General features: G+C 37.7%; 1 protein-coding gene across 8 annotated transcripts in view; it reads left to right on the top strand.

Annotated features, from left to right (window-relative positions):
* Positions 1 to 26,274, top strand: part of brm (ATP-dependent helicase brm) — a 41,695-nt gene extending 15,421 nt beyond the window's left edge. For 6 of the 8 annotated variants that reach the window (XM_087346568.1, XM_087346571.1, XM_087346570.1 and 3 more), the window contains 23 exons: positions 831 to 1,143; positions 2,213 to 2,732; positions 3,014 to 3,152; positions 3,241 to 3,402; positions 3,631 to 3,827; positions 4,641 to 4,782; positions 5,203 to 5,314; positions 6,915 to 7,088; positions 8,888 to 9,014; positions 10,359 to 10,440; positions 11,395 to 11,552; positions 12,186 to 12,363; positions 14,301 to 14,543; positions 15,458 to 15,624; positions 16,156 to 16,344; positions 17,034 to 17,364; positions 17,814 to 18,044; positions 18,682 to 18,870; positions 19,192 to 19,302; positions 20,496 to 20,734; positions 21,460 to 21,586; positions 22,887 to 23,064; positions 24,189 to 26,274. In XM_087346568.1, coding sequence (XP_087202694.1) covers positions 831 to 1,143; positions 2,213 to 2,732; positions 3,014 to 3,152; positions 3,241 to 3,402; positions 3,631 to 3,827; positions 4,641 to 4,782; positions 5,203 to 5,314; positions 6,915 to 7,088; positions 8,888 to 9,014; positions 10,359 to 10,440; positions 11,395 to 11,552; positions 12,186 to 12,363; positions 14,301 to 14,543; positions 15,458 to 15,624; positions 16,156 to 16,344; positions 17,034 to 17,364; positions 17,814 to 18,044; positions 18,682 to 18,870; positions 19,192 to 19,302; positions 20,496 to 20,734; positions 21,460 to 21,586; positions 22,887 to 23,064; positions 24,189 to 24,355 — 4,476 coding nt within the window. In that variant the 3' untranslated portion in view covers positions 24,356 to 26,274. The remainder of the gene's footprint in view (positions 1 to 830; positions 1,144 to 2,212; positions 2,733 to 3,013; positions 3,153 to 3,240; positions 3,403 to 3,630; positions 3,828 to 4,640; positions 4,783 to 5,202; positions 5,315 to 6,914; positions 7,089 to 8,887; positions 9,015 to 10,358; positions 10,441 to 11,394; positions 11,553 to 12,185; positions 12,364 to 14,300; positions 14,544 to 15,457; positions 15,625 to 16,155; positions 16,345 to 17,033; positions 17,365 to 17,813; positions 18,045 to 18,681; positions 18,871 to 19,191; positions 19,303 to 20,495; positions 20,735 to 21,459; positions 21,587 to 22,886; positions 23,065 to 24,188) is intronic. The other 2 variants (XM_022086980.2, XM_087346569.1) reach the window with 1 other exon arrangement.
* Positions 26,275 to 27,133: the final 859 nt, after the last annotated feature.

Below are 27,133 nucleotides of genomic sequence, written 5' to 3'. Positions count from 1 at the left end.
TGAAGATTTATTTTTGTTATTCTTCTTCTTTGTCCATCTAAATTATAAAATTATCGAACTACAACATTTTGGAAGCTGGATTCTGCTTCTGTCTTCAGATAAGAGGGTGAAAAGATAGAAAGACAAAATGTTGGGCCTTCTGTTTGAGCTAGTCTCAGACCTGGACAGCAACAACACTGAGATGCCCAGAATAAGACATGCAGACATTGTTAGTCATCTTGAAGAGTGGACAGTTGTTTATCAATGTTTTATTAAATGTTTACAGGTTAGAGCCCATAAGCTTCCATTGTATGATTATTCCTTCTTATGGAAGAATATAACTTTGAAGACAGAAATATGTTTAAGCTTTTACAGCTTTTTTAAATTAATTTGAAGTGGGTTGACAGTTTTTCATAAAATTCTCCAATGTCAAGTTTAATCAGAGTTGATTTTTTTCATTCATAAACCTTCCCATGTGTACATGTAGGCAGACAGGTTTCAACAGCTCCTACGGAGGGTTGCAAATGTGCCTGAAAAAGCATTATAATGGAAGTTACAATGAATTGCTAGGATACCCACAGTTGATTGATGCTGTGTATTTCCAACATGTATTAATGACTTTTTCATATCTTTATCCTTTGCCGTCTTTGTTCCTTTCATTTACCTCTTTCATACATCTATCTCCTTCCATATTCCTTTCTGATCCCTTTCACATCTGTCTCTTCATAATTTTGAGATTGTACATTTTGTCTTGAATGTAAAACATGACATTATTATCCAACAAAGAAAGAATACATTTGCAGTTGATCAGTTGATTGTCCTCAACTGTATAGAGACACGCTGTGTTTCAGGGATTTGGCGGCCCAAATGACCCACAACTGAAACATACCTTCAGTTCAAGCCAGCTGCAGCAACTTCGAGTGCAAATTATGGCCTATCGGCTGCTGTCACGGAACCAACCACTGACACAGCAGTTAGCAATGGCAGTACAGGGAAAGAGGGTTGAGCCTCCACTCAGTCACCCCAGCCAGTGCCCTACTCCACCCTATCAACAACAGCAGCAGCAACAACAACAACAACAACAGCAGCAGCAACGGACCAGTCAACAGCAATCGGATTCTGGTATGCGGCCCTTAAAGTATACACAGGAACAAGAAAATACACGTAAGCCTTTCACAAGTCAGAGAAAGTTTCTGTGCTGTTTTATTACAATAGTAAACATTATAGTTTTTTTAATATTTATGAGTATTACAGCATGGTTATTGTGTAATTTGAAAATATGATACTGAGGAGAATATTTAGACCTAAGAGATAGGAAGTCACACGAGGACAGAGAAAAGAGTTTCTCATTATGTAATATACTAAATTGCACACTTACTGTGTTCTGCTGAGGTCTGAATATTTCCTGAGTACTTTGTCATGTGGTGCTTGTAATCTGCATTATTTCACACCCAGTTTGATATTTGCTTGTTTGATGCATGATTAGTTCTGTTCACAGAGGCCTAAAAGTTCACAGACGTGACCCAAACATGGCAAATTTTGTTTTACTAGTGCTGCTACCATTAGGCTACTTTTAGATGTACTTTAGTATGGGTAATGAAAACATTTAAATATCATAATACATGAGAAGGCTGATATTTGTTACTGTTTTTGTAATTTGAAAGGGATGGGAAAGGAGATAAAGATACAAAAGTGATAAATGAAAAAAAGAATGCAAGTGAGCACTCATTTCTCATTGAATTTTAGCAGGCCTTTACCATTAGTTATTATATAAGAATGGTTTTCAGTCTTGAGTAATGCATGTTTCTTCAAACAGTACAGTTACCACCATGAGGGTGAATGCTAAAACAGTGATGGAATTTTAACAAGTGGCACTGTTCAGACCTGATCACCCATTTTTTATGTTAGTACTGACATAGAATTGTTATTATTCTTTCAAAGCAAGAAATCACATTTTACCCCCATACAAAACAACAGGCAAAATTATTGTTTTGTATATCATAGATCAGATTATATTATTAAAATATGCCTTAGTAAAACAGGTTGTGAAGACTCAAACTAGGTCAGTAACAGGATTTTATGGTAACAGAGATGAACTTTTGGGTTTTATAATAAGAAAGGGTTTCCTGTGCACTTGAATAGCTGTTGATTGTTTAGGAAACACTGTGTTATTAAACTTTATAATAAACACACAGTTACTGTTGGCAGAATTGTATGATTGTTGTTTCCACAGGTTCATCTACCCCACCTGGCATGATGCAACACCCCATGCGACCACCAGGTCCTCCTGGTGGGCAGCCTCCCACACAGTCTCCAATGACGGCTCAGATGGCCCCCACCATGGGACCAGCCCCACCTCCTCCCCAACCACAACAGCAGCAGCAACAGCCACAACAGCCACTACCCATGCCCCCTGCACCACTAGTTCAGTCTCCACGACTACCTCAGCATCCGTCTGCTCAGCCCATCATACCTGCACCGCCGTTAGTTCAGCAACCGCCTCTGCCTCCACCTCCTGTAGTGATGCCACAAGGGCCAGGTCCCATGCCACAGATGCCGAATCAGCAGCAGGCAGTTGGCCCTGGTCCAATGTCAGGAGGCATGCCACCCATGGTACCCTCAAGCAGACCGTCAGCACCTCCAGTGCAGCAGCCCTGCACACCACAAGCCCAGCAGAAACAGAATCGAGTCACGTCTCTTTGTAAGCCACTTGGTTTGGATCCACTTCTCATATTGCAGGAGAGAGAGAATAGGTAATAATCAGCGGCCCTTTCTTGCTTTAGAGCTTATGTTGTCAAACTCTCTAATTGTCTTTAAACTAACTAGCTGAATGAAGAAGACATAGTTCTGATACACTGTCCTATTATGCTCTAGTTTCTTCTCCAGCATTGAGCAAATGCAGAATATGTGATCAGTAGTTGATCTGTTTTGTCAGAATGTTTGTTCCATTTGATGAACTTCTATATTTAAATAACCTATAAATCACTCGGTTCTTTCAAAAATCAGTAATTTTGCCTCATCCCGTGCATTGCAGAGTTGCAGCTCGTATTGCTCAGCGCATTGAGCAGCTCAGTAACCTACCGATCACCATACCAGAAGATCTTCGTGTTCAAGCTCAGATAGAACTCAGAGCTCTCAGAGTTCTTAATTTCCAGAGGCAGCTCAGATGTGAAGTGAGTTCTGTTCATTCAATTTTATTTGAAAAGCAATGTCTACTGCACCATCATAATCTCTTAATTGAAAAAAAAATAACATTTTCAGATTTTGTCCTGTACACGGAGGGATACATCCCTTGAGACAGCAATTAATGTGAAAGCATACAAACGCACGAAGCGTCAAGGATTGCGTGAGGCGAGAGCGACCGAGAAATTGGAGAAACAGCAGAAACTGGAGGCAGAGAGGAAGAAGAGACAGAAACATCAGGTAAAATGAATGCATGTAGCAAGCAGCTATCGGCCTAACTTTTTAAGTATGTTTACAATATTTATGCACTCCCACGGTCTTTGTTTACCTTTAAATCTTGAATGAATATTTTATATGTATTGAATTATGTTAGCTTTTATTATCTTTTCAGTAAACTAACTTAAATTATCAGAATCAGTAACTGTGTATTTCCATGAACAACAGAAAGTAGTTAGTCCTTTATTGCAGGAATTCTTGGTATCAATTCTGCAACATGGAAAGGACTTCAAAGAATATCACCGAAACAACCAAGGCAAAGTGGCACGCTTGAACAAGGCTGTCATGAATTACCATGCAAATGCAGAGCGTGAGCAGAAGAAAGAACAGGAACGGATTGAGAAGGAGCGTATGCGTCGCCTCATGGCAGAAGATGAAGAAGGGTATAGGTATGTGCATGAAACATGTTCCTTTGTACTTTGATTTTATTTAAACATCTCCTTTAGGATTTTCAAAGCTTGTTATGAGGATTTCATTGAGCATTTGAATATTCGACACTGTTTGGGAAACCTAGACATAGGTATGAAGATAGTATTGAGATGGAGCCCAAGGAAATAATGTTAGGGAGAAGACAGGATTCATCTGGCTGAGGATATGGTCTGGAGGTGGACTTGGTGAGGGTGGTAATGATAATACAGTTTCATTTTTCTTCTCTCTCTCTCATATAAGGATTGTGGTTCAGGAATTTCTTGACTGGCTAAACACCTATTAGTGTGTGAAGAAAGACCGTCTCATGGAGTTTATTTATATAGGCTGTTTAAAACTGTGATATTTTCATACAAAGTGGCAGTAACATTTTCTCCACAACAAATTTCTTGCTCCCTCAACAAGCACAGCTTTAAATTAAAAATTGTTTGATGATAGTCGACATATGATGATAGCAATATTATCAAATGTTATACTTTACACCAGGGGTTCTTTTCCTTAGATGATCTGAGGCCACATAACTAGACAGACAAATAGATTATATCCTCTCTCACCTTTACTAAAATACTGCCCTTGATGCACAGATTATAAAAGTAAAACTTGGTATGTTCATGATGAAAGTTTTATTTATTCTCCTGTTGACTGAACTGTCTGCAGATAACTCCAGAGGGCTGATGATGGAGGAAGTCTGTTCCTCTATGTAGGTATCATCTGCCCATGTTCTGTCACAGTATAAAGCAGGTTAATCTGATGAACCAATCAATGTTGTGTTACAGGAAACTAATTGATCAAAAGAAGGACAAACGTCTTGCATTCCTTCTGTCACAGACAGATGAATATATTGGAAATCTCACAGAAATGGTAAAGCAGCACAAAATAGAACAGAAGCGCAAACAGCAGGAACTTAAACAGAAGAAAGTAAGTACACTTCTTATATTACTTATCATTATATGTTGTTCTGTCTGTTTCTTTTGATTCCTCACTAGCTAATTAACTAATTCTTAACTGTTGGAACCATAGTTTTCTAGACCAGTGGTATTCAACCTTTTTTGTTCATGATATAATTTCTCTTCAACTTTGTACCCTCCAAGTTACTGGTGTATAATTCAAATTATACATAGTATAATCTACATCTAAAATAAATGAAATAAATTACATTACTGATTATTCAGTGTTTATCATAAAATAATTATTTTTTTTAAATTTCGCATACCCCCGAAGATGTCTTCGCGTACCCCCAGGTGTACATAATTATTCCCTTCTCAGTTGTTGCTGCATAACCTTTGCCGTTGTTATTAATGAACCTACAAATTGGTGAATACGATGTTGGTATTACAGAAGAAGAAGAAGAAGAAGGCTGAAGGTGAAGGCAGTGGAGAAGGAGGTGAAGGGGATGAAGAGAGCTCTCACTCTGTAGATCCAAGAGTTGCTGTTGTTGAACTATCTACCGGTAAGTTATGAATTCAAATGGTGGTGAGAAGGTTATTGTCTTAACACAGAACATTTCTGTAACTGTTACACTGTATGGCCCATGAACAAATAGAACAAATGCCATGGTGCAGAGTGTTCTTGAGGTGCTGATGGTCATTCAGTCAAGAAATTCTTTACTGTTTGTGGGACCCCCACAAAGTCCTCTACTGGATTCTATCCTGAAGCATATTGTTCCATTCCACACCTTCACATCCCATTCATTATGATCCATCTTAATATTATTCTTCCATTTGTGCCTAGGTCTTCCTTCAGAGTTTCTGATAAAAATTTTGTGTATGTATCTCAACTGCCCAAGCATGTTTATGTCCCACCTGTTTAATTTGCCTTAATTTGATCATTATAATAATATTTGACAAAGAGTACAAATTGTGATGTACCTTATTATGAGTTTTAAGAAAATTACTAAAACCACAAGTGCCTCTTTTATCAGTAAGAGTTCATTTGACTTTTGTATTTAAAAACTTTGGTATTGTTATTAAAATTCCATATTCTGTAACTCCTGAATAGTACATGGTATAGAGCAGTGGTATTCAACCTTTTTTCTTCACGTACCCCCAGATATAATTTCTCTTCAACTTTGTACCCCCAAAGTTACTGGTTTATAATTCAAGTTATACATAGTATATAATCTACATCTAAAATAAATTAAATAAATTACATTACTAATTATTCAGTGTTTATCTCTCTTTTTTAAATTTCACGTACCCCCTAAGATGTCTTCGCGTACCCCAGGTTGAATACCACTGGTATAGAGCATTGCAATGTTTAGGTCTGGCCTTTAATACCCTGTGGGACAAAGGTATGGAGAGAGAGAGGAGCTAGAATACTAAAAATTAACAGAGCCAGTCAGCACCCTGAAAATAATTGACACTAATCGTTTAGTTTTCCAGATTTCTTTGTCATGCCGGAAGGGGGATTCTTTTGTACTATAAGTGTCTAAATAAGTTATGTCTGTCATAGAAAATAGGGCACAAAAGATACAAAGTTATCCACAGCAAACCCTGTGAGCAAAGCCTCTGTGGTGAGAAGCTGGCAATTAACTGTGCTGATAGGCCAGGTTCTGTCTTTAGTGAATTATTTTCCTGTTTGGTAATACACAGATTCTGACTAGAAATTTCTGCACAAACAAGAGTGAGCAGAAATATTGTTGTGGTGGAAAAATAAATCTCTCAGGATGAAACATCTCTTAAGAAATGTTAATTCATATTTTGTCCCCGTGGGACAGACTCTTGTTGCACAGTTCATCATTGTTAAAAATCAGTGCCCTTAACATTCAGTATCTTCAATACAAATTAGTCCACTTTTAAAATTTGAAAACCACTAGCACGTTTATCTTCAGCACACTCTTTAAACTTTGAAAGTCATTTTTAAAAAATTCACAGATCACTTTACTTCACAATGCATCATTTCTGAATGACTTGTCGTAAAGCTTTGAAATGAATGGCAAATGTTTCAGCATGTTGTTTTCTACCATCAGAATGCCAGAAACTCTACTGATTATAATTTTGCTGCTAGTTTTGGAATATTTTGATTACACCTTGTGTTTAATTATTTGGCAGGCAAACTGTTGACTGGTGAAGAAGCACCATTGGCAAGTCAGCTGCAGGCCTGGCTTGATGCCCATCCTGGTTGGGAGGCACATGAAGAGGAAGATGATGATGAGGATGAAGATGATGATGAAGAAGATGGTTCAGAGGACGACTCTGAGGAAGAAGAGCAGGATTCTGCATCCAGTGAGTGATTCTACTGTTAACTGAACAATTTTCCTGTCATGTGGTTGTTGTGTATTTAAGAAATTGTATTTATTTCTGGTTTGCTGTAACAGTACTTTTTGTTTTATTTTTGCTAAACATTCTACAGTGTTACTGGAATACAATGAGTACAATTTACAAGAACTTCGTTATAGTAAAAAAGTTAATCAGCACCATGAAGTAGTTAATGTTACATGTACGAGGTGCGATCGGAAAGTTTCAAGACTGCGCCTATAAAAACCCGTACACTTATCTCAGGTATTAAATTCATCCATCACCCTCGAAGTAGTTCGCCTGGGAGTGAACACAACAATCCCAGTGCCGCTGCCAAGCCTGGAAGCATCCCTGGAAATCTTTCTTTGTCAGCCTGTCAAGCACCATCTGCGATTCTGCCTGAATCTCTTCTATCGTCTCAAATCTCCTTCCCTTTAGCTGAATTTTCATCTTTGGGAAGAGGAAGAAGTCACACGGAGCTAAGGAGGGTGCGGGATGACGGCCATGGTGTTTGAGGCCAAAAACTGCCGAACTTTGAAGGCGGTGTGCGCTGGCGCGTTGTCATGATGCAGCAGCCAGTTGTGGTTGCGCCACTTTGACGGCCGCTTCCGTCCTTTAGAATCAGCTGACAGGTCCCATAGCCTATCCCAACAATGTCGCACAAGTCGTTGATGGTACAACGTCGATCTTCGTGAATGGCCTGCCGAATCTTCGTAACATTTTCGGGCGTTGTGCTCAAAGATGGTCGTCCAGAACGCTCGTCATCATCGACAGAGGTTCGGCCATTTTTAAAACGTGAGTGCCACACAAACGTTTGTGCACGACCCATTGCGGACTCCCCAAATGCTTGCTTTAGCATTTCGAAGGTTTCCGTAGCCGTTTTGGCGAGTCTTTGGCAAAATTTGATGCACACTCTTTGTTCATGAAAATCCGCCATTCCGAAATCGCAGGAGGGTCGGTGTAATGCACTACCAAAACGCCCGTAACTAAGAAACAAATGCTAATTCGATGATGCAGGCTGGCACACTGATTCACTATGAATGTAGGCCGCACCCCCTAGCGGCAGAAGCTCGTACTACATCCGGTTCGCCCTCTATTGACACAGTCTGGAAACTTTCCGATCGCACCTCGTATGGAAGATGTTGCACAAAATGAGAAAATTTTTTTGACATCAAAATCGTAATAAGTGATTTCTAACTAGTAGTGACACTTTTCATAACATTTTGCACTGACTGTACTAGCTATTTTTGTTTCCCAAGCTGTTTGTGGATGGTGATATGCGAAAGTAATGGGCTGAATGTGGAGGCAACACGTTCCTCTGAAATGTAGGTATCTACCTACAAGTCCTCACAGCATTACAACCAGCAGACCAACATCAGCATCATATCAAACTTTCTTGTGTAATGAATGTTTAATATAGTGTTTGTAATAAACATACTGGGAACGACCCGTTCTTCAAGTGCCCGAGCACTGCGGGTCCCAACTTTTTCATTGACTTGATCTATAGACATTCGGTAGGACTCCTTGGACAAGGGATCAGCCCGTCGCAAGGCCGCTACCTGTACACAGGACAGCACAACACAGAAAAATGCAGACAAACACCCATGGCTTGAGTGGGATTCGAACCCACGGTCCAAGCGGCACAAGATCCACGCCTCATACCGCGCGGCCACTGCAAACCCCAATAAACATACAAAAAGCATTTTTATGACTGGAGCTTGAAGTAATCAACACATGATAACTTATGGAATCTATTTCATAAGTTAAGAAAAACATTCTTTTTTCAGCTCCAAAACCAAACACATCAAACAGCTCAAGTGCATCAGATGAAGACAAAGCAAGAGAGATGATAAAAAAGGCAAAAGTTGAAGATGATGAGTACAAGACATCCACTGAAGAGCAGACATATTACAGGTACGAGTTAGAAATGAGAAAGCAAGAACCGTACCAAATGCAGATATAACACTACCAAATATTTTATTCACATTAGTAGAAAGCCTGAGTAAGTTGATGTTAGTAGATTGTACATTATGAGTGGAATAATAATTATAGTATTGTAGAAGACATAGTAAAGGTGCATATTGTGTTTCTAAATCTAATTTAGTTGCACTTGTTAATATACAGTTACAGTAGATTGAGATTTGAACTTGTCACAGCAATGAAGATATTGAAGGTGGGCTTCTGGGATGTGATGCCACATGGACCTGTAGCGGGTACCAGTATGTCAGAGTCTGATATGTTGATACCTGCCTGTAAGTCCACAGGGGTGACATCCCAGAAAGCCACTGAAAGTGACTAAAGCCATATGAACAAGTTTCTCCGTAGCTGTCGCATCCCTTACTATGCTTTCCACTTTCACCATCTAGTGTTAACATTTTTATTTTAGACTAGAGCAGAGCACTCCTTTCGGAGCTCCTCGGGGGGTTGGTCAAGTTTCTAAAACGCAACCAACCCCCCGAATGGGGGTTAAAACACTTGACCAACCCCCCTTCGGGGGGTTTCGTTTCATTTTAAAATCTTGAGTAACACGAAATTAACCCCCCCTTCGGGGGGATTAGTTTAGTGTCTTACTCAAGTCATTTTTCAAGTTATTTGTTTACTCAGCATTGTTGTGTTGGTACAACAATTCCGAGTAAACAAATATAACGTAACATTGTTTTATGATGTCATTTTTTGATAGACTACAAATCACGAATTTTTATTTTTATTCTAGATGCTCTGTGACTGTTTATCACTGTTGCAATTTTCTAATAACTGCAATAACCATGTGTGTGTTTGTGATGTTGGATTCTCACTGTGGAGGCCTGCATTTGCACCCATCGCAGTCCATATGAGATTTTTGGTGGATAAAGTGGCACTGGGACAGGTTTTTGTTGAGTCCTTCAGCTTTACTGTCAGTATCATTCTGCTGCTGCTTCATATTCAATCATATATCATCTGAGGGATGAATAATGGGCTCATTAGCAGGCCAGTTCCAGAGACAAGGTCTCACTCCATTGCAACAATAACAATGTGTTGTTGTATACAAACAATTGATGTTTGCATTATAAGGGTTAGATTCAGATATTAACTGATTGCAAGAAGGGAGAGTGATTTAAGAGTCTCATATGTTCAAGTCTCAAAGACATTTGTGAAGTGTGAAACAAGCAACCATAGCACACAAACAAAAAAGTTACATAGACTGATTGGACACTGATAATATCATAGTTAGACAAATTTTTCTTTATGCTTGTAATTTCTCATTGTATTTTCTTATAGTATTGCACATACAATTCATGAGATTGTGACAGAGCAGTCCACCATCCTAGTGAATGGAAATTTGAAGGAGTACCAAATAAAGGTAGGAAGAGCCAGGTCTTTTGTTACAGTTGAAGTTCCTCATCTTTAATGGAATCCAAAGGTTTATTGCTGTGCTTATGGGAGCACCAAACCCTGTCCTGAACCAGGAGTATCCGATCTATACCCTGTTTCTTTAAGATCCAATTTGTTATTACCCTTTCCATACTTAGGTTTCCCATATGGCTTCCTGATCAAATTGTTGTATGTGTTTCTCATCTCTCTCATATGTGCTACACTCGCGCAATCTTGGACTTAGTGAATGCCAGTATTGCAGGTTCAGATCTCACCCAGAGCATAGAGGGATGTGTGCTTGTGAAATCATCATCCTCATCACCAAAATGTCCCATTTTTTTACTTCTGCCACAAGCTAATAAATTAAGCACTTTCAGAATCCTACTGAGTGATTTCCAGAATTCTGAAGACTCAGGAAACCCCTGAAAAAATATATAGGGGATTTGGCTATAGAAATTAGTGGATTAATAATTCTTCTCTTAATTTATATTGCTGCTATTTAATGATAATTTTGTAGCTTATGCTCTCAGTTTCAATACCGATATGAAGTATGTTGTCACAATTGCTTTTCTTTTGGTAACTGTTGTTGATTCAGCTTTTAATGAACATGATGCAATCTTTAGCATTTATTTTGTCTTTTCTGTTAAGAAGTTTGAAAGTGGGAAAAAAAACTTAGCAGTCTGTTGCATTCTGTATGCACTTGTAACAGCACTGTACATTAATCACAACAGAAGCATTAAGTGGTAGGATTATTGTGAATGAGTATTTGGAAAACATGGAAGCAGTTTTGGCCTGCCTTAATATGGTATCCCAATTTGAATCTGGATGAAAATCTTAGGGTAGCCAAGCTCATTGCCAAGATTTGAACCTAGGACATTCCAAATATGAGGTAGGAATATTAACTGTGACATTTGTTATTAGTCTTTTCATAAAATTGTTACAGGGCCTAGAATGGCTTGTCTCGCTGTTCAACAATAACCTAAATGGAATCCTAGCAGATGAGATGGGCCTTGGCAAAACAATCCAGACCATTGCCCTCATCACATACCTGATGGAGAAAAAGAAAGTGAATGGACCATTCCTCATCATTGTGCCTCTTTCGTATGTACTCTGTAGTGAAAGAAAAGCATGAACTTTGGTCTGTCTGGTGTTACCAATATATTATTGGTAACATCCAGTAGTTTTCAACGTGTGACAATGCAGGCAACCTTGGAACAAGTAGGTCACAAATTAAGTACTCAGCTAATACACAGCTATATTTTGAATCAGGCATCCATGGTCCTATTGTTAGCTTTAGGTGGTAGATTTTGATCTTACATGAAGAAATTAAAATAAAATTACTCATTTTTTTTGTACAGATATTATCTCTTTTGTACAAACTGAAGTTGTTGCTTCAGCATGAAAAATAAAGGATGATGAAGTAAATGAGCAGGTTGGTGTGTTACACAGTGAGAAACTTCATGATATATGTATGTAGGTTACCTGTGTTGTTAGTGTAGTGTAATTTATGGTGGCTGGGATGGGGGAAACAAGGAGTTTGTGTAGAATTTTGCTGGGAAAATGACTTGGAAGACTAGAAGGAAACAAGAGGGTAATATTAAGGAAGTAAGTTGAGAGGATAGGTGGGTAGAACTAGCTCAGGATTATATGCAGTGACAGGCTTTGGCAATAATGAAGTTGGACATTTGGGTTTTGCTATGTTCTTCATTTATAGAAAGATGTTTTTTTTTGCAGCACTCTGTCTAACTGGGTTCTGGAGTTTGATAAGTGGGCGCCTTCAGTGGTGGTAGTTGCATATAAAGGGTCACCTGCCATGCGGCGGCAGATACAGAGTCAGATGCGCTCCACAAAATTTAATGTCCTCCTCACAACCTATGAATATGTGATCAAGGATAAGGGCATGCTTGCCAAGGTAATCAAATACTCGTTACTTTTTCTTCTTCTTCTATGGCTCTCCAGTCCGTATTCGGTCCATGGCCTCCTCAATTCTCCTCCCTCCATTCGGTCCTATCCTCGCTTCTGTTAGGCGTTACATTTTAGTGTGTTTATTTATCAGGGTATTCATTGATTTTTCATTCATTTGCATAACATTGTGTAAAGTAAATTAACAGATGAAGTCAGTAGCCAGAACATTGAATTTGCGATTAATGTTACCCCACATTAGTTCTGTGCTGTGTCACTTAACCTTTATCATCTAAACCATTAAACTCTGTAAGTCTATCTGGTAGCCCTATAATAAGGTGGTTTAAATTCTCCTATTCCAATGTGATAAAGGTAATGTCACAGTAAGTGTCCTAATCTTTTATTTTTTCTTCCTTTCCATCTTTCTCCCTACATGATTAGATAATAACCGCCACAGTGGTCTAGCGGTTAGAACACTGGGATTGTAATACTAGGGTCTCGGGTTCAATTCCCAGCGGTGCTCAAATTTACAACTTGTGTTGGGCAAGGCCGTGGTCCAGGCATCACAGAGTTTTCCCCCGGGTTTTTCCCGGTTTCTCTGTGGCATCCTAACAATTACTCCACTTTCATCATCATCTCGCAAAAAGGGGGTCACAGCAGGAGCGTTAAATGTCGCGGTCCCGGTCAAACCCATGTACTGATGGGTCGTGAATCCTGCTAACCACCAATGCACACCATGCTGAATGGTGTGTCCTGGATATGAAAAAAAATAGATAATGCTGTTAGTATCCTGGCATTGTAACACTTAATATTTGATAGCAAATTGGGGCAGTCCTTAAGTAATATTTTCACAGAGTAACAACTCTCTTAATTTTTGATTATGAATTATTGATTTCCAATAGGAATCCTCAGCACCCGTTTCTTTCCTTAGGGTGAGAGACCAAGGTTCACACTCATGCAAAACGAGAGGTAAAATTATAATCTTGTTTTTCTTAATCTTAACATTTTCACTCATATGAAGGACTATCCCAAAGTTTCTAGTCTCCTTTTCTTATCACATCAGGAATGATGGTATGGAGTTTTTCTTATAGATGGCATTGGGGTATACTTTGTCAGCTGTGTGACACCAGTCTCCTCATCTAGCTTGCTTCACTATGATTTTATCTGCCTTCTAGTGAGACTTGAGTGGTGTTTTTGGTTTCAGTCTTTTATTAGGATGGTGTATTTGAAAGGGCAATGACTTTGCATTAAGTTTTATTATGGACTTGGATAATCAGCTTCTGAAAGAAATAGCATGCTGAAGACAGCATTTGGAATGCAAGCAATGGGCAGAATGCAAACACAAAGTGGCTTGCAAAATTAAAAAATGTACACACCTGTTGAAGATGCAGAACATTCAGGGTATATATCAAGAGACACAACAAAGAATGTTGCTCAAATGAATGAGTTAATTTACCAAAACAGGCATCCATGACTTGGTAGATGAGCTGAAACTCTTCTGTGGAACCTGCCAATGCATTTTTACAGAAGAACTAAACATGAGAGGGGGCACAGCAAAATTTGTGCCATGTGTGTTGACTGATGAAAGATTCTGAACTGAATGGTAACAGTTCAGTTCTCAAGTGTATTCTGCTCTTAATATATTCATGACTCTAATTTTTATTTATTACTGTCATTCCCAAGTAAAAGCAGAGTACAGTAAAATGTGGAAATTGAAGAACGATGCATCAGTGCATACAGACAAGATACTTTGTGAACAGATACATTACCAAAAACTCACCAGATTATTTTCCCCTTAATAATTCACATGCTCATTGTTCTTACTGCAAATTAAGCACACCACAGTTCTTTGAATCAAGGCTTTGTATCATGGATGAAGGTTGGATAGATAAAGAAACAGATGCCTGTAGATGCTTTGAATTACTTAATGTGATGTGATTGTTTCAGTTGCACTGGAAGTATATGATAATAGATGAAGGCCACCGAATGAAGAACCACCACTGCAAACTAACTCAGGTCCTTAACACACACTACCTAGCCACACATAGGCTCTTGCTGACAGGTACTCCACTACAAAATAAGCTGCCTGAACTCTGGGCACTTCTGAATTTTCTTCTTCCATCAATTTTCAAGTCGTGCAGCACGTTTGAGCAGTGGTTTAATGCTCCATTTGCAACAACTGGAGAAAAGGTATGCAAACAGACTTTCCTGAGAATAACTTAACATTATTCTTATAAAAATGTAGTTATGAAATATTCTGAAATCTTTTCCATAACAATTTTATATGTACAGATCTATAATTTTACATGTTGTTTTACACAAGGAAGAGTGTACTTGCGTATTTTGAAAATGTGGTTTTTACCAGTTTTAAATATCTCCTTGTTTCAGTATTGCACGTATAAACCTATTCTTGCACTGTATATTTTGTATCATGTGTTGCTCTTTTGTTTAACGAATCATTTTTTAAATTGATGAAGTCTATATTGGTTCAGTATAAACCAAAATTAAATTTGCCTGGCAACTTTTGGTGTAGAGCTCTCCAAATTTCATGTAAATCTGTTTAGTGGTTTCAGAATTGAAACATGCAAGTTTACATCCACAACCTTCATAATCTGTTCACTACAGTATTTTCTTCGTTTGGTTCCTTCTGTAATGGTGTGCTGCTTTCCTGTTCATGCAAAGCTTGTAGTAATTGTTTCCATGGGTCAGGATTGGGCAGGAAATGGTTAGGACCTCTTTTAGCCCTTTTTTATTATCAGCACACAGAGGCCTCATGCTAGAGTGCTGCAGACTGGTCTTCTCTCAATACAAAAGAAATTAATTAATTTATGTCTCTGAGAATAGGTGCAGACTATGGTAGGTGAAGACCTCGATGAATCCTTCTACAGTACACGGTGATTAACAACAGATTTACTTATTTGCTTAATTATTGTATCGTCTAGTATTTTTCTCTGGTTTACCTGAATTTGACGTTTTTACTACAGTTACCATTATATAGATTTTATATGTAGTTTTGTCTGTTCTTTAGCTCACATTTATTTGTTTCTGCTTAAATTCAAGAATTACTTTCTTCTTGATTATTTGTAAATTATTATATATTCCAGGTTGAACTGAATGAGGAGGAAACTATTTTGATTATCCGTCGTCTTCATAAGGTATTGAGGCCATTTCTTTTGCGACGATTGAAGAAGGAGGTGGAATCTCAGTTGCCTGATAAGGTTGAGTACATTGTAAAGTGTGACATGTCAGGCCTTCAGAGGGTTCTGTATAGGTGAGTAATGTAAAATTAAATTATTATGTCATCCTCTAAAACAGATTTTTTAAGAAAGTTGGATAAACTGAGTTTTGAATCCAGTACATCATTTAAGAGGCCCATGACACAGAATTAATTGAGTTAAACATCACTGTACAGCTATCCTGTTGAAGGCACTCATGTTAAAAAGTAGAATGTGCCAGTCTTGCATCTGACAGGGTCATGTGAAGGTCATCTAATTCTGTGGTCACAGAATGCAAAGATTTAATGCCTTTAATACCAAAGCCAATCATTGTCCATGATACTGAGCCAGCTGTATCTTCTTCCCCTCATACTCTATCTCCTCTAGGTCCATCTGAATGCTGTCCTCTCATCACCTCTTTAGACTCCCAAGAAGTTTCCCTGCCAGATCCTTGTCATGTCCATCCTACCAACATTTCTATCACATCATAGCCTAGATTCATCTTGTAAGCCCCCTCCCAAAATTAGATATGATGTAATAACTCATATGCTTAATTTGTAAGATGAATGTTGTATGTTGGTTTTCAGACATATGCAGAGTAAAGGTGTGTTGTTAACAGATGGTTCAGAAAAAGGGAAACAAGGCAAGGGTGGAGCTAAAGCATTAATGAACACCATTGTGCAATTACGAAAACTCTGCAATCATCCCTTCATGTTCCAGAATATTGAGGAAAAGTACTGTGATCATGTGGGTTCCCAGACAGGAGTAGTATCAGGGTGAGTTTATTTCTTTACACAACTTATAAAGCAGTGTTAATAGGGTCCCTTGTCACCACTACATGGTATACCCTCAGTTTGCACTTGAGAGAAGATGGTCCTAGATGTGAAGGGTAGTTGTAAACATATTTAATAAGCAGTTATGGATAGCTGACATGGGTGGCTTTCCAGATTGAAGTAGGACAGACATCTTAATAACCCCTCATCATGAAATCTAGTGTGTTACAAAATGTTGACTGTCCCAAATGTCGTGCTTTGAGAGGAAACATTTTTCTACTACTGCCACTCAAAATTTGGGTTATAAATATAATTTTAAAAAAAGTTTTATTATGTGTAATTTCTTTTTATTCATTCATATATCAAATTTGATTTCTTCATTTCATGCTCTGCAGTAGGCATGTTAAACTCTTGGCCTGCAGAGCATGTGTGACCCTCTTTTAAGCTTGGAAATAATAAAAGTAGGCAGTTGTGATTCCCCGCTCCCAAGTCATGGCCATTAAATCAGCCATTTCTGTTTAAGTGGCCCTTGGTTGACAGTGAGTTTGACATGCCTGCTCAGGATTAAGAAGAAAGGCTATAACTCACTTCATACTTTTACAGAGGTTGAGGAAAGTAGTTTGAGAGCACAGGAATTCCTGTTTTAACTTATACCAAAAATATGCATTTGCAAGAAGCTTTTGTCTATTTAGGCCTGATCTATATCGAGCATCTGGGAAATTTGAGCTGTTGGATCGGATACTACCGAAGCTGAAGGCTACCAGCCACAGAGTGCTCCTCTTCTGCCAGATGACGCAGCTTATGACCATCATGGAAGACTACTTAGGGTGGCGTGGATTTTCATACCTGAGGCTGGATGGCACAACAAAGGCTGAGGATCGTGGTGACCTCCTCCGCAAGTTTAACAGTCCTGATTCGGAATACTTCTTGTTCCTTCTGAGTACACGAGCTGGAGGACTTGGCTTGAACCTGCAGGCAGCTGACACTGTCATCATATTTGACTCAGACTGGAATCCTCACCAGGCATGTATTAGTTTGTGGATACAATGTGTGTATCAGTCCCACTGCCAGTTGCATCACAAACCCTGGATCCTTGGAAAATGGATTTGTCTGACATCATTTTATATGCCTTTATGCATAATTTCTAATTGCAGATGTTCATTGGAGTTAATTTATGATGTCTTCAGCTATTATATTACTACATAGTAAGTTTTGTATTGTAAATAAACATATTTGGATTTTCTTGGTAAAATTTTATTTGTATTCTGTAACTTGCAGTGTTCATTGTAAGACACTTAGTATACTGGTCATTGGTGAAACTCTGTGGCTTACTGGTTTGTGGGTCAGAAGTCTCAGAATTTTTGAATGAGTTGATACTGTGAATAATACTTAAATTATTTAAGGGATGAAATTTGTTGTTCTTCATTCCTTTGTACACATATATTGAGAGCATTACATTTCTCTTGTCTCAGGACCTACAAGCACAGGACCGAGCCCATCGTATAGGACAACAGAATGAGGTTCGTGTGCTCCGACTGATGACAGTCAACTCCGTAGAGGAGAGGATCCTAGCTGCCGCCCGCTATAAACTTAACATGGATGAGAAGGTTATCCAAGCAGGCATGTTTGACCAGAAGTCCACAGGCTCAGAAAGACAGCAGTTTCTTCAAAGTATTTTACATCAGGATGATGCAGAAGAGGAGGTAACCCTCTGGCTTACTTCACGAGTACACTTACTAATTTGTTTTATACATAAAATAAAATAACTAGATTTTAAAGGTATACTCTGCAGAGTATGCAAAATGTTCAAAGTTGTTCTTCACAATTTAGTGACCTACTTCTGTGTGTAATTTCTACAAGTACCTCAAGATTTTTTGCAACATTCTGTGTTTGTAATTGTTGGCATATAAATGATGTTTCATATGTGGTCTATCTCTTTAGCAAATTTCCCTTTCCTAGTTCCAGTGGTTCACTAGTTATTGCTGCCAGACTGAAAGCTAAATGCATGTTATTGTTTTACATTCTACAAAGAATTGCCTGAACAGAAGTTAAATATTTTTTGAAGGTCTGTTACCACAAAAAAATTTCAGAGCCATACATTAAGTGGTGTTGGTGTCAGTCTCACTTTAAAAGGTCACACAACAATTGTGTTGATATTATTTACAACAGCAGTAGAGTAAAATTTAAACAGATAACATCAACTGATATTGCCTGTACATACCCCAAAGTAAATGGCAGTCATCCATTTGGAAATTGTCATGTCAGTTTGTGCTGAAACAGTTATTTGATCATGCTATAAGACAGATGCATTTAATTTTTGCTTGCCTATATTTGTTATAGGAGGAGAATGAAGTACCCGAAGATGACACAGTAAACCGCATGATTGCTCGTAATGAGTGTGAGTTAGAACTCTTTTCACGTATGGATCTGGAACGTCGACGTGAAGAGGCAAAGCTTGGCCCAAATCGTAAATCACGACTGATAGAAGAAGGAGAATTGCCCGATTGGCTTGTTAAAGATGATGAGGAAGTAAGTAGTCTCATTGTGTCTTAAGCCATTTTAATAATGCTGGCTGAGTACTATGTCTGTCTGATCTGGCAACTGGCTTATCCCAGAGTAAAGGTAGTTTTTAGTTATATATACCATATTTAGACATGAGACGTGTGTAGGTCTCATGCCTATTTTTGGATTGAGTTTTTAGAATAAATATAGTGTGTCTAGCTATAAATAAACAAAGTAATTCAGGCAGTTAAAGCTTCTGTGAGGCCATTACTACCACAAATTTACATCAGAATAACTGAGAGTTCCAACTTGAATGAGTTTTGACATATTTTGAGATGTTTTTATAAGGTTGAGCGATGGACGTTTGAAGAGGAGGAGGAAAACTACCTTGGGCGAGGATCCAGGCAGAGGAAGGAAGTGGACTACAGTGACAGCCTAACAGAAAAGGAATGGCTTAAGGTTAGTTCAGAAATCAAGTTCTGTATATGACTAGAACAGAAATGCTATGTACTTAACTAATTCATTTTCCACAGCATTGGTTTAAGCACATGCAAGCTACTCCCATTTCCAGTTATGATTCTGCCTCGTGACATTTTAGCTGGTTATAGAAACATTTAATTTGCTCTGCAATAGGTATTAATTATCTAAATATTCTAAGGGAAGAACAGAGATTGGGGTGTTTGGGGAAAAAAAGTGCTGATAAGAATATTTGGAACTGAGCAGGAGGATGTAATAGGATGATTGAGAAAATTGCATAGATCTAAGGAATCTATCTAGCTGAGCAACTGTTGGCCTCTCAGGAAGGATTTGACTTCATAGCTTTATTTAGATTTCATCATGTACTTCACTCTTTGAGGGATCAGATGGTATCAGTTTTTGGCAAATGTTCAACAGAAGCATTTGTTTTTCACATTAACAAGTCTTTTGTTGTAATACTAACCTAGTCTCACTTGTTAAGTTAAAATTTACTTTTGTCATACCAAAGTAACTAATGCTATTATTTGCACTAATGATTTAAATTTACTGAAATGGAACTAATGCAAAGGATAGATAATAGCACTGTAGTGCTCCGGATTTACATAGTTTTTTCTTCGTCTCCTCCCATGAAACTGAAAAGTTGGTGGGACTTATAGCTTCCACTGAACCTTATAAACCAGAAACTAAATGATCAATATTTACAGTGAAGTATGCATTTATACTTTTTGTTATCAGATGTATTTGGTTTCTCACAGACAGCCTGGCATCTGACAAAGAAAAGTTGTGTTTATATATTCAATATAAATTACTCTTGTGAATGTCTCCTCTCGTGCTTACAAAATTTCCTCGCCACAGGTGAAGAAGTGGCCATATTTTTCAAACCCTGTTCATTGTAAACACAGTATTATTGTACTAAGCAATACTGACCAACTTTCCTCACAGTTTAACTTTCCTTTACCATGTGTATTAACATTTTCTGTTCCTGGAAAGAATGGTCACATTTGTTTCAGAAATTAGTTAAGAAAAATGTATTTGTTGTGTAATATTATATCCATATCTTACATATTGAGACTGGATACACAGTTGAACATTATTGTTCAGTAGTTAATGAATAGTCTAAGTTGCCTGTTGTTTGTTGTTTCCAGTAAGTAATTGACTCTGATTCTCTGTTCTAGGCAATAGATGAAGCTGGGGAGGACTATGAGGAAGAGGAGGAAGAAGAAGAGAAAAAGCTACGCAAGAAAACACGAAAGCGGCGCAAAAAGGGTGAAGACGATGAAGAAGAAGAATCAACACAAATCAAGAAGCGCAGAAATACTGCAGCTGCTGCAACTAATGTGACCACATCAGTTGACCCAAGACTGAAACGAAAGATGAGAAAGTTGATGAACATTGTCATCAAATATACTGACAGGTAGCTACTGACTCAACATATAGATCGTTACAGATAATGAAACTATGCAGAAGTGATCACTAGTTTATAAAGAGTTTTGTAGAGAGAGCTAACTAACTACATTGAGCTGAGTATTGTAGTTTGAGAAATTAATAGTCACTCAGTCAAGGACTCCCCTGCCTTTTAAGGAACTTAAAAGTTTGTTGTTTCATTCTCTGTAATTGACTGCTGGATCTTGTTTTAAAGCAGATGAATTAATTTCACACCCTCACACTCTGTTTCTCTATGATCCATTGTAGTATTATCCTCCTGTTTGTGCCTAGATCTTCCAAGTGGTCTCTTGCTTTCAGATTTCCTAAACAAAATTTTGTATGTATTTTTCATGTTCCATGCATGCTGTATGATCCTCCCATTGCAATATAAATCACCTGCATTGTATCTGTGATGGAAGAACACATCAGTGTAATGTCATAGCAGTGGTATAGTTTCCTCGGTTCTCATGAAGAAAATTTTTTTTTACTTTTTACATATGCAAGGAAAAATCTGTGAAATGTCTGATCAGATATTGTTTTTGGTAACAAATACTATACTACATATTTACTCAGTTTTCCACTTTTGTTTCATGAAACTGGTCATGCAGAATGTCCTCAGTATTTTATTTTTGTTTGTCATCTGCTGTTCAGCATATTCACCACATTGTACTTATATGAATCCCAAGACTTATTCGCATGACTTCTTGTTCATAGTGATGGGCGAGTGCTGAGTGAGCCATTCATGAAACTCCCTTCCCGTCGTGAACTACCAGACTACTATGAAATCATCAAGAAACCTCTTGATATTAAGAAGATCCTGCAACGAATTGACGAGGGAAAGGTACATATACTATACAAAAGAAAAGACGTATACCAATGAAGACTACCAATAAAAGGGTATTCTTTATCACCAACTCCATAATACATATGGCTTAGTAAAAAATCCGTAGTTGGTTAGTCACAAACAGTTTTACAGGAAAAGAGCCGATTAAAATATAATGCCGTTATTTCCTGTGTACAGTGTTTCGTACATGCAACTGTAATAGTGCTTTTTAAATTTCTGGTTCTGGCTCTACTTTCCTCCTGTTTTACCACAGCATAATCTTCTGGGTTGGTGATGTGTAGTCTAGGTAAAGTTCTGCCAGACTACATGACACTATAACATAGAAGACAACCATCTTCGTGTTCACAGTGGTGAGAACCTGAAATCCTACATAATCACTAACAAATTGTGCTTTTTTATTTACTTTATGTCATTATTATCATCATCATCATCAGTGGCTCTACAACTCGGTGTGGGTCTTGGCCACCTCTACGGAGGTTTCTCAGTCTTAGAAGTGTGCATTTGTGTGTAGTAAGTGACCAGCCCACTGCCTCTGCACAATTTCTACTCAATCCCAATTTTGACGGCCTGAGTCATTTAGCAGTCAATCTGGAGACTTGGGTGAGAAATGATCGCTGAATTTTACTTACAGATCATCTTCTTCATGCTTGTAAGGTTCTTTTACATGCTGTAAATCTATGACATGGGACCGCCAGTTTTACTTTCCCTCCGAAGGAAGTTGAGCTACGGATATTTATCACCCTTAAAAATCCATCAACCTCAGCTGGGTTTGAACCCACGAAACTTTTTTTCCAGTGGTGAGCATGCTAACCACTAGTCCACTGAGGGTGACATTTCATTATTATAGTGCATTTTTATAAGGTAGTCGATGAATAATGTTTGTCTGAAGGAATTAAATTTTAAGCATTTTCTTACATGTATGTGTTATTGTATTATCTGGTTTTCTTGTTTCAGGATATTGTGTTATTCTTTTAAGCATGCTCAGCATTCTGCATTTCTTTCTTGTTATAGATTATTGTACCATACACATTGAGCTTTGAATTAAATCAGCAGAATTTTCTGTTGATAAATATGAATATAAATGATAACTTCATGGAACAGTCATTCTTGAGAAGCTGATAGTATGCTCAGATACTTGAGAAATTACCCAAAGATATTGACATTACTATATCATTAAATATCTATGAGCAAATAATAGTAAGCATAGCATATGTGAACACTGCACTGAGTAACAGCTACAGAATAGGTGTATGAGAATTCGGATCATTTGAAAGTTATGAAGTTCAAATGTTTTCAGTTCAGTGATTTTGATGATCTGGAGCGTGACTTCATGCAACTATGTAAGAATGCACAGACATACAATGAAGAAGCATCTCTGATACATGAGGATTCCATTGTTCTCCAGTCAGTATTTACCAATGCTAGACAGCGTCTTGAGCAAGAAGGAGAATCAGATGATGACGATAAGTCACGTGGTGAGTATTGCAAACACATAAATTGAGTAATGTATCCAGGAGAATAAAAAATATGTAAATTATTCTCTCTCTGCATACCATGTTCCTTTCCACTGTTGCATGTTGCAGCCAGCAGCCGTATCAATGCATGAAGCACTCCAAGTGTCACTGTCATACCTGTTTCACCTATTCTACTGACTGGAACCAAAGGTCTTTTTAGAGGGTTTTTCTTCTTGGGAACAGTTTGTAGTTCACAGGAACTGTGTATGGAGAGTGGGATTATCACAATGATGCATTGTGCTACCTTCCCAGTCCTAATCCTAATGTAAAACCTTATCATCCTCCCCACCCAGGAAGCGGATGTTTGGTACATGCCACTCAAAGAGGAAGTTGATGCTGTAGATGTTTTTTCATAACTAGGGCTCATTTACCACAAGTTCCTTCATGGAAAGCACAATGTCAGAGCTGTGTACAAAGAGACATTCTTCACTGTCTGTGAGAAGCTGTTTGTCCTAAGTGCCATTAGGTTTGGAAATCTGCAATCTGGCTACTTCACCATGTCAATGCACCAGCTCATTGGTCTCTTGGTACAAGATTATCGGACCAAGAATTGCATCATTATGCTTCCAAATCCTTCTTGCTCCCCAGATATAGCTTCTCTACCTAACAGTGAGAGCCCTCTTGAAGGAATGTAGGTCCTGTTAGAAGAGGAGGTGAAAACTGTAAAGGTAGCACATGATATCATGGGGAAAGGCCTGCAGGAGTGCTTCCAGCAGTGTTGAGGCTTAAGATAGAACTGCATGACAGCAGAAGGGAACCCTTTTGAAAGTGGCATACAGTAAAGACTGCCATGATGACACAAAAGCTCACTCAGACACAGATTCACAAACTCTTTGACTCTACCACATATTTTATCCTATAGTCTTACAGGAGTTAATTATACTACTATTTAAGGGTCTAATCACATTTTCTTATGTTTCTTGCCTTATATTAATGACAAAAAAATGTCTTGAATGTAACATAAAGGATCCTTAAAGTACATGTGTGATGTCTCATAAAATATTTGTATAAAACTGATGGATTTTGAGAAATTCACTATTATAATAACAGTATGTGTCTGTAATTTGGGGACTGCTTTTCTGTAGGTGATGGTGCAGAAGAAGACATTACATCTGATGTAGATTCTTCTGTTAAGATGAAAATCAAACTGAAAGGGCGCAAGGTAGAATCTCGAGGCAGTGGTCGCCGCAAAAGATCTGTCAGGAAATATGTTAGTGATGATGAAGAAGACGAGCCCCTGGCAGGCAATTGAAGCAGCAGTTTGAAACACTTAACATGTTAGGATCAGTATGAATGTTTGGTATTATGTGACAGTATTTTGAAAATATTTGTCATCTCTGAAGTTTCTACAACTATTTAATGTAGGAGTTGAAATCATATTGAGTATCCAAAAATATTAGTAAAAATGTTTATGACAGCCAGCTGCTGATCTAGCCAACTGCTCTCTGATGAGGTTTCTGTTGCAGTAGAGCACTGCTGTGCTGTAGTTAACAGTTCACATCTGCCTTCTTGAACCAAAATATATGAGACTGTATTTATTTACTGAGAGAATTTCTTAAACTGTTTATGTGCAGCTTTTTCTTCTCCAGCTGATTTTTAGAAATGTGTTTTTACAATGCACTTCTTAATCCTTTGTGGTCCATTTGTAATTTAGAGTGCTGCAAAGGTTTAATATTAATTACCCATATTCATGAACAAAAATAAAGTATTATATAATGTCATAAATAATAGTTAAACTGAGATAGTGCTATGCACAGAATCAGTGTTACAGCACACTGCTGTTTATTTATTATTGTAGTATTGTCCTTGTATATGCAGTTAGTTGAATTTGAGTGATGTTTTTAAACTAAGAAATTCTCTCACTCTCTCTCTGTTCATGTTTAGTAAATATTATTATAATATTTTTTTGAATGTGAGGAATTGAATATTCTTCAGGTGAATAATTTTATTATTTTTCTCAGCATTTATTATGCAGAGGCTTTTTTATGTTTTGGTAATATAAATGTATGTTCCTTCCTACCCATCAGATTCCTGTTACATAATCCAGTATCATCTCAACTGATGGCCTGCTGGGTAAACAGATGAATCTATTCTTTCATATTCTGGAGAAAGGAAGGGAAAATATCTTATGCTTTTATAATGTTATGATACATTATGAAGAGTAGTAATTACCGATTAGCCCAATCATTAGCAAATGATAAACACAGTCACACCAGAATTGTGTATGGTCAGATGCATTTTATAATAATTTTGTGAGATTTCAGGTACTTGCAACATTGAGTATGAAGATGTAGTGTGGTTGATATTGACTGACATTTAAAAGGAACATACAGCCTCCATTTTCCATGCATCCTAATGATAGAGGTGGTAAGCAGATCTAAACATTGGTCAGTACCTACCAGACCACATGGCACAACATCCCAGAAGACAGCCATATTTATAGTAATTTTTGTCCTTTTGTTTTCATGCCTGATTTCAGTATGTAACTTCCTTCCTTTCATAAATGCCCAGCCTCTAAGCATTCACACTGAAGGTGGCATTTGCAATGTTTGCCAAAATGATGGATAATTATCAGTATTTGATGCGGCCTATCCCATAAAGCCGAAGTTACTTATAATAATTTTGTTCATTTGGAGTGTTGCCTGCGGATTAATTACAATAGCTGTAACTCATCTGCAAAGGTACAAGAGTGATAAAATAACTTCCCTATCAGATATCACGATGAAGAAAGATGACAGGCATGATTTTTACATTCCTCAGGACTATGTTCTACATAGAACAGGTGAATTTCTGTATGAAGTTACAGAGATCCACCAGTGAGACCTTTGTATGTTAAGAGAATCCAGAATAATGTAAAGATGGTTGTAATCTTAAGTATTCTTTGCCATGCATAATGAAAAGTTCATTGCCATTTTCATATGTGCTTTTCTGTTTTGCATCTTGCTTTGATTACATCTGTTAACTTTTATGCAACTGAGGTATTCTGGTTTATGATTCTGTGCAATTTGTACATGGTTACCAACATTTTGGTAGAACATTATTAGGTCAAATATCCTTTAGATTAATGTTGATGATGATACAGGTATATTAACTTTTTTTTAGTAGTGATGTATTTCTAATTTTATGCATTGAATGTAAAGAATGTACAAATATACTTACTTTATATGAGGATTGAGATTTTCACTGTAATGAAAATGTGAATTTTGTCTTCTGGATTGTGATATTGTGTTGTCTTGGTGTGTGGTTGCCAAATGTTTGTACCATATTATACCCTGAATATAGAGGCAGAATGTTCCCCTGAATCAGTAACCACATACAAGACCACATGGTGTCACAACCCAGAAGACCGCAATCGGAATCCATCATGTTTACAAGAGTCTATCTCTGTACCATATCTTGAATCAGTTTAATCTATTCCACACCCTGAATCAGTAACCACATACAAGACCACATGGTGTCACAACCCAGAAGACTGCAATCGGAATCCATCATGTTTACAAGAGTCTATCTCTGTACCATATCTTGAATCAGTTTAATCTATTCCACACCCTGAAACCAATTTCCATTAGATCCATTTTAAAATAAGATTGAAGCATCTTGGAATAAGAATATCAACATTTTGCCTTTGTACCTAGTTCTTCTTCAGCTAAAATGTTATGCTTTTCTCATCTCTCCCACCTGTATTATATGTCCCACCCCATCTCATCCTCCTTTATTGAATCACCCCTTATATTGGAAGTGCAAATTTTTAAGCTGTGGTTTTCTCCATTCTCTTGTGTAGGTTTAAATATTCTCCTTCCTCAGCACTTTGTACTTAGACAGCCATAATGTTTTCTTCACCAAGGGTTAGAGCTGAAGTTTCACACCCTTCCAAAACAACTGGTCATATTATAGTTTTCTATATTTGTAAGAGTTGCTCTGAGATGCTTACTACTTTGCTGTGGTAATCACTTAAAGACAGAGAAATACCTTTGAATTAACAGATAGTTTTATAATTTGTAGATTTTCCAGGCCTGGCCTATATTTGAAA

Source organism: Zootermopsis nevadensis, unplaced genomic scaffold, assembly GCF_977971745.1.
Source record: "Zootermopsis nevadensis isolate Lab colony 2312 unplaced genomic scaffold, Znev_1.0 Znev_ptg000010l, whole genome shotgun sequence".
Taxonomy (NCBI): domain Eukaryota; kingdom Metazoa; phylum Arthropoda; class Insecta; order Blattodea; family Termopsidae; genus Zootermopsis; species Zootermopsis nevadensis.
This window is presented reverse-complemented; position numbering and strand designations above follow the sequence as displayed.